This window comes from Quercus robur, chromosome 3, assembly GCF_932294415.1.
Source record: "Quercus robur chromosome 3, dhQueRobu3.1, whole genome shotgun sequence".
Lineage (NCBI taxonomy): Eukaryota > Viridiplantae > Streptophyta > Magnoliopsida > Fagales > Fagaceae > Quercus > Quercus robur.
Genome location: NC_065536.1, coordinates 18,087,348 through 18,095,880, shown reverse-complemented (window position 1 = coordinate 18,095,880; position 8,533 = coordinate 18,087,348). Strand labels below are relative to the sequence as shown.

General features: G+C 34.7%; 1 protein-coding gene across 1 annotated transcript; it reads left to right on the top strand.

Moving 5' to 3' along the window:
• The first annotated feature begins 4,510 nt into the window (after positions 1-4,510).
• Positions 4,511-8,105, top strand: LOC126717335 (probable LRR receptor-like serine/threonine-protein kinase At3g47570). The gene is made up of 2 exons (XM_050418978.1): positions 4,511-7,357; positions 7,556-8,105. The coding sequence occupies exons 1-2, from the start codon at positions 4,678-4,680 to the stop codon at positions 7,960-7,962; spliced, it is 3,087 nt and encodes a 1,028-aa protein (XP_050274935.1). The 5' UTR covers positions 4,511-4,677; the 3' UTR covers positions 7,963-8,105.
• The last annotated feature ends 428 nt before the right edge of the window (positions 8,106-8,533 follow it).

The following is an 8,533-nucleotide window of genomic DNA, read 5'->3' as shown; positions in this document are numbered from 1 at the left end:
TCTGGGTCATATACTCACATGCTAAAGAACATGTCAATCCAAGAAATATTCATTAGATTTGGTGAGTAAGATACACGTTTGACAAGATGGTTAAGTTAATAGAATTGCGAATAATGATTTTTTTTTTCTTTTTATTTTTGTAGCACGATATTGGAATGTTGCACATTTTAAAAACATCTCCCCACTAGTCACAAACATGAAAAGAATAGAAAATGAAAAAGAAAAATAAAAGGAAAACGTGGGGTTTGTGTAGGTTTTTTTTTTTTGATACATGCGAGGGTTACGTAGTTTTATTTGATTGAACATAGTAAAATTTCTTGTAACTCAATTCTTTTTTTTTTTTTTTTTTTTTTGACAATCTTTCTCTTATTTCCACTTAATTTATCTCTCTACACTACTTTCTACTTTTACTTGGTATTAGAGCTTTTTTTCTTTTTTTTTTCTTTTTCTTTTTACTGCTTATTGCAACATTGAAAATTTTCTTTGATCAATTAAGAATTTTCTAATTAAATCTTAATCTCGTACAATATTAACGTTAGTATATAGATTTATCTATAATTTTATACTTAATTACAACGAGAGAATGAGATTTGAACCCTAAATATATTTTCGCAAGAGAAATATCAGAAGGTATTAACCACATAAATTTTAAATAAATAGAAATCAAATCGTTTTAATTATTTTAATTAAAATAATTAAAATGGCATAAGTTATGTCATTTTATGTGACACCAACATTACTCTTGAGCATAATCTTGCAGCTTGTTGGAAAGTTACGAGTTACGGTGATTTGGTTGTTTCTCTGAAATCAAATAATTTTAATCAAACCTCGATGGGGCATTTTTGGCTACGTGCATGTGAGATGTGGCTTTGGTAAGAATTTTGATCACCCTGCTATACCCTTTTCCGTGGACTTGGTCCAATGTAGTAAATCATACGTGATGAGATCTGGCAAATTGCTCCTGTAGAAGAAAACCAACATCGAATTAATATTATTTTATAAATTTTATCCATAATTAATAGATTATTATCTCACATCTCAGGTAAGAAATTGTTAAATTAAGTGGTCAAATAGTTCTCAGTACTGTACAATTATTGAAAAAATTATTTCATAAATACCTTCATAATATTTTCAATTTTCACTATTTTTTTATTATGTTATGATATTGTTCCATCAGTTCTTTTTACGTTAGAAGCCGTGCTTTTAGTGTCAATATATTTTTGGTCATTGACCTGATCCCCAACCCTTCGCTCATCACTTGAAAGACTTGTCATATCAGCTCCAACCCTTCACTCACTTGAAAGACTTTTCTGTGATTATTAGCTCCAACACTAAATTCCACATACTCCAAAGCTTTTAGCTTTGTCACTGCACCTCCCAATTATCCCAAAGGAAACGTTAGGGTTTGATCTTTGTAACGCAGCGCAAAGGAGAAATATGTTACTTTCGTTGCATGCATGTACAGCCCAGAATGGTTCAAAGTTGTGTAAAAAAGCAATTAAAGACAAATTATCTACTTTCTTTGAAGCAACTTTGTTGATCGTGACTCAATTCCATTGTCTTAGGGCGTGCGGCCAACGGCACTGTTGGGCATCAGAAAGCCTGTTACAAAAAGTCTTAGCAACATGGTTGAAAGGGTAGTAGACCAAGATGATTGGCTAGAGAAAACTAATCATTACAAATGGAAAACAAATCATCTATACTAATTTTTGTGTTCTACTTTATAAGTTTTGTGTATGCACACACATGATACATGCATATACAGTAAATTATATTTCACTGTTACACTCAATTCTAAACATAACATTTTCTACTTTCTATGGTATTCATGATAGCTAATACAAGTCAACGATTAAGTAAATTTTTGTAATTAAATGCGGCTAATTTTTTCTTTGGGAATGTTATATATATCTATGACATACCGTTCAAGACCAGATTGAGAATGTTAGTGATCGATTATTGCCACATAAGAAATGTATGAAAAATATTAGGTGGGTGATACGAGAGATATTATTGTACTTACATCCCTGAAACCCAACATTAAAATTATAGTTGAATTTTCATGTACTAAAACAATGTTTGTCCAAAAAAAAAAAGAACAATGTTTGATGCTAAAAGTTTCAAATGGATTGCATTCAAAAATTTAAATATGTGTGCCAGTGCATATTCTAAAGAGAGCCATGAACTGGCGTTATTATAAATCATCTAAAACATACATTCAACCTCTTTTTTTTTTTTTTTTAATAATAATAAAACATACAATCAACTTTTTATTGAGAGATTTGATGGTATCACAACGAAAAAGAGTAAGGGTAGTCATTGAACATATTAGAGGTATATTAACCCAATAGTTTTGGCTTAAGTTTAATCATGTTTGGTGTACAAGTTAAAAATACTACTTGAACTACAATTAAGCCAATTAATTAATTGTGATTAGTCTAGGGTTCATTGTAAGACAGAAATTGTACTTCACTCATATAGTAAAGATGTAGTCCTTAAGAGCTTCTTACATGGACATAGGCTATCAAACTAAACCACATAATTCTCGTGTGTTCTTTTATTATTTATTTTCTTACTTCTGCTTTTGCATCTATCGATCTTAGCATCTTTAACAGAACATGTCAACTAATAATTTGTTATTGCAAAATAATTAATTAGTATAGAAAATTTAATTCTTGATACAATGCAAGTGTTCATAAGATTAATAACCAATAAGCTTTTTAATAAAGTGGTTGTACTTGTGCTTACTATTTTTGTTTATATTGTGATTACAAGACAATCATTTTTAGTCATAAAAATGCTTATATTTTTGTTTATATTTGCGGTCCAAGACCTAGCCCTAAGACCTCACAACAACAACAACAAAATTCTCTAGGAAAAAAAAGCCCATCCCCCATCATAAAAGACCCAAAATTTTATAAGAATATAACAAATTTTAAATGATTGAACACTTTAAAAAAAAAAAAAAATGAATGATGTTAAAGATACCACAAATTTTACTATACGCTTACAAACTGACATGTTACCGATTACCTAAAGAAGAAATTCAAACACTCATTAATTAGGTTGTTGAAGTTCATCAATAATAGTCATTATCACATTATATTTTGAACATTTTATAATATCTTCAGTATTTCTCTTTTTCTTATCTAACAAGGTTTCCAAAATAAGAGACTAATAGAAATTTAACCCAATTGGAATCCTAAAATGTTTCAAAAAAAAAAAAAATGTTGTAAATATGTTAGATCATCAATGATGACTAATCTCCCCTAATAGGTTGAGACTTTAATTTTTGTAAACTAATTAATCACCTACAAAGTCACATAGCAAATAGTATCTATTTATCTCTTCCACTTAAAAAGAAGATATAAAATTAAAATTTAGAGTACAACTTTAATTAACCATGCATAGTCATGTATCCAAGTTAAAAGTAAGCTTCTTCTTTAAAAAATAATATATTTTTAGCTCTTTTTGTTTAAATTTATGCTTCAACTATGATATTTAATCATCTATATGAAATACTCCTCATGAATTTTTCACTCTAGGCCTCAAATTATGTTAGGCCCACCAGGCATGGTCTAGCAGCGTGTTGAAAACTTATGATGACTTGGGTGTTTCTGTTAAATCAAATGATTTTTATCGAACCTCGTGGGCAGTTTGGAGCCATTCGGCTACATGTGCTAATATGGCTTTGGTAAGAATTCTGTTCACCTTGCTACCGTTTTTTAGTGGACTTGGTCATATGTAGTAATTAATTAAGGCTGAAACTGGATGTGAGTGAAAGCAATATCTAAACCTTACGTGAATCTAAAAATTAAAATTAGTTGCTCCTATAGAAGAAAACCAGTATTGAAATAATATTATTTTGTAAACTTTATCAACATAGCAAGCCTGTTTTAGTCTCTGAAATTGAGTCGGAGATAATTTTTAGAAATGGAAAAAACTAAAAGCTATTTTTAGCATCAAGAGTACCAATTACTGACCTCATTGCAGTAGCAATCTTTTTAACCAAGTTTCCAGACAATGGCATGACGGTCCTATTTATGATAATATAATTTGTACACACTATATGGGTCCAATACTCCAAGTAGCTCAATTAGTACAATTTTTTTTTTTTTTTTCTTGAAAAAAAGATTTACATTCAAAATTCTCATACATGAAAAACTAATTTACGTCTTTAGCCTGATAACAAAGAATAATTATCATGGACCTGTTGTCGTAGGATCACATGTATGCATCTATATTCCTTCATGTTGAATTTTCTACAAACGTTTATAAAGAATGGTCTTCCTGGTGCCATACTAAAGAAGCTATATCTGTCTGTATCTTCAATCTTCATTGATATGCAGCGTCTAGGAAACTTATGATGACCTGGTCATTTTTATCAAAATTTGTTTTTTATCAAACCTCAGTCAAGAATTGTCTCCTCAACTTTTTGCAGTGAAATGCACGCAGGCTGATATTTTCAAATTCAAGTTCTGTACAATTAGGAGGAAAAAGCCATAGTCCAATTCCCAATTAGGAGGAAAGTGACTTCTGTCACCAGACCAATGTTCCAGCAAACATTATAAGAACACAATCCGGGTGGGCTCAAAACATCAAACCATTACAACTGGTGATTGCAGCATACTTCATTAATTTGCTGCATTCTCCAATTAATACATACATTGAAAAACAATGAGGCATTTTCATTTCTCCTTAATGCTTTTCATCCTCTTTTTTCAAATTTTCGCTTGCTATAGTGCGAGAAAGGTAGGGGGTATTGACTCTGGCACTGAAACAGAAGTACTCTTATCTTTCAAATCCTTGGTGTCTGATCCCCAAAATGCTCTGTCTGGGTGGAATATAAGTTATTCTCACTGTACTTGGTTTGGGGTCAACTGCACCAGCAGTACAACAAAAGTCCAATCACTGCACCTTAGCAGTCTGGGACTCTTTGGTATTATTCCCCCTCAGCTCTCCAACCTCACTTCCCTCAAAACTCTAGACCTTTCAAACAACTCCTTTTTTGGTCAAATTCCTTCTGAGCTTGGCCATCTTACTAGCCTTCAGCATATAATTCTCGTGGGGAACATAATTAATGGCACGATCCCTATCAGTCTATCTCATTGTCGTAGGCTTGAAACTATAATGTTTCGGAACAACAAACTTACTGGTCATCTTCCTCGTGAACTAGGCCGACTTCATAGACTGAAAGTTCTTGACGCGTCCATGAACAATCTTACTGGTGCAATTCCCTCTACTTTTGGCAATCTCTCCACTCTTACCGTTCTCAACATGTCAAGAACTCAGATATATGGCGAAATTCCAAATGAGTTGGGTCGTCTCAATAATCTTGTCACTCTTCAACTCTCGGAGAATCAATTAAGTGGTGAGATTCCCTTTTCAATTTTCAACATTTCCTCCCTGAAGTTCTTATCTCTCACACTAAACAGGCTAGTTGGAAAGCTTCCCTCCAATATAGGCCTTACCCTTCCCAAAATAAGGGATCTCCGCTTGGCCAGCAATCATCTGGAAGGACCAATACCAAGTTCTTTATCCAATGCTTCATATATTGAACACCTTGATCTCTCCTCAAATAATTTCACTGGGCATATTCCTTTACTTGGTAACTTGAAACATCTTGTCCAGTTACTCCTTGGTGCGAACAGTTTATCTTCTACAACAAAACTGAATTTCCAAGTATTTGACTCCCTTACAAACTGTACCCTGCTAAGCAAAATCCTTCTGAATTCTAACCAATTAGCTGGTGAACTTCCCCCTTCTGTCGCAAATCTCTCGGTCAATCTCCAACATTTTTGTGTTTATGATAATTTCCTGACCGGTAGCTTCCCTCAAAGATTGGAAAAGTACCAAAACCTTGTGTCCTTATCAATTGAGAAAAATTTTTTCGAAGGCAAAATACCAAACTCAATTGGAAAACTTCAGAAACTAGAAAGACTTATGGTTACTGGCAACTTGTTCTCTGGAGAAATTCCGGATATCTTTAGCAATCTTACGTGGCTATATGAGCTAGACATGGCAAGCAACCGGTTATCTGGTAGAATTCCTATGAGTATAGCAACATGCCAGCGATTAGAGATGCTTGTTCTACAAAGGACAGCCCTCAGTGGCAGCATTCCAAAGCAAATTTTTGAGCTTCCCCAGCTAAAATTTTTGCTGTTGGCAAATAACAGCTTAAGCGGTTTTCTGCCCGATGAATTTGGCCATTTGAGACAGCTTGAATTCATGGACATTTCTGGAAACCAGCTATCCGGAAATATTCCTGCAATAACCGAGAGATACTCAATTTTGCAATATCTCAACATTGCAAGAAACAGGATAACTGGCTCAATACCAAAGTCACTGGAAAATCTAGCAGCACTGGAGAGCTTGGATCTTTCTTCCAACAATCTCTCTGGCCTAATCCCGACAGAATTGGAGAACCTCAATGCTTTGCAGATGTTAAATTTGTCTTTCAATAGCTTGGAAGGAGAAGTACCGAAAAATGGTGTCTTTGCCAACATCAGCTGGGATTCTCTCCAGGGAAACAAACAGCTCTGCGTATTTGACCATGAGACTGCAGAAAAGCTAAGAGTCACTACTTGTGTGACAAAAACAAAATCGAACTCAGATTTAGTGCTCAAAGTCATTATTCCAACCTCTTCTTTCATTGTGCTTGTGTGTGCATCGTGTTTAGTATGTGCAGTGATCACCAAAAAGAAGAGAAAGACAATAAACAATCAAAGTTCATCATCTGAACTGAAGGGTTTACCGCCAAGGCTATCTTACTCTGAAATCCAGCTTGCAACAAACGGGTTTGACACAAAAAATTTGATAGGGAGGGGAGCTTTTGGGTCTGTATATAGAGCTGTTTTCAGTACTGGTGAAAGTGGAATCCACACCACAGTTGCAGTCAAGGTTCTTGACTTGACACAAAGCAAAGCTTCCAAGAGTTTTGTCACAGAATGTGAAGCTCTCAGAAACATCCGGCATCGGAACCTTGTTAAGGTCTTCACTTCTTGCTCCAGCATTGATCACACAGGAGCTGAATTCAAGGCTTTAGCTATGGAATTCATGTCTAATGGTAACTTGGATAAGTGGTTGTACCCAGAGGATGTTGAGTGTGGATCAACTCTGACCTTGACCCAGAGACTGAATATTGCTATTGATGTAGCTTCTGCGTTAGATTACCTACATCATGATTGTGACCCACCTGTAGTCCATTGCGACTTGAAACCTGGAAATGTGCTTTTAGATGAAGATATGACTGCTCATGTAGGAGATTTTGGGTTAGCAAGGTTTCTCTCTCATGATTCATCACAGACTGGGAGTAGCACAATCGGACTAAAAGGCTCAATTGGTTATATTGCTCCAGGTATGTTGTGGATCTTACTTTATGAAACTTAAAAGGGTTTAGCGATTACATTCACAGTTCAAACAATGTTCTACTCTACCTCGCTTGCTACATTTAAATTTTAAAAATTAACACCCTATGTTTCCACATTTTTTCCTCAAGCTTTTATCATTTCTGGTTGGAAATACTTGATCCTAATATCCTGAAATTCTGTTGTAGAGTATGGCTTGGGTGGAAAGGCTTCAACCAGCGGGGATGTCTATAGTTTTGGGATACTGCTGCTTGAGATGATCATTGCCAAGAAGCCCACAGATGGGATTTTCCAGGAAGGTTTAAGCATAAACAAGTTCATCTCCGAAGTGCATGAGAGTAAAATCTTGGATATTGCTGATCCAAAGCTTTTCAAGGATAATGAATCTTTTTTGCAAAACAGCAGTGCTAATTATTCTTCTGGTGATGATAGCAGCAGCAAGAACAAAAACAACATTGCTTTCAGAGGTGAAGAGTGCGTGGCTTCTATGGTGAGAGTTGGACTGTCTTGTGCTGCTGATTCATCGAAAGGACGTTTTACTATGAGAGAAGCCTTATCGAAGTTGCAAGAGATTAAAAGATGTTCTAGTGGATGAAGCATTGCATTAAATCTATTTTGTGTATTTATGTTTGTTTCCCAAGCTGTTTGAAGCTATAAGTTCTTATGATTAGAACTGCAAATTGATATGAGGATCTCTTTAATGGCCAGTTAATTTGATCATATGTCAAATTTTATCAATTCTATTTTCTTTATCAGTCCCCCATATTAAGAAAGTATTTTATGCAAATATATGCTAAAACGCGTGAATGCAAGAAGATAATTGCTTAGGCCATGTTATACAGGCATCATATTCTTCATTCACAGGTGCAAACCAGTGTGGGAATTGGGCTGCAATTTTATTTGAGGGGGGTTATGTGGTATAGTAATGAAGTTACCGTAGGATGTTTGTTTGTGCCTGATAAGGATGTAGTATGAGAAGGTTCTGGTTGGGAAATATCTGGTGTAGAAGTGGCTGGTGGAGAAGGATAGGCATGCTGGGACCTAGTTTCTGCAGAAACTAGTGGAACTGAAGGTAAAGGTGAAGGTTTCAGTACAGGTAGAGTAGAAGAGGATTGTGCAGTGGAATTAGATTGAGTAAAGGGCTGAAGAATTGATTGAGAACAAGA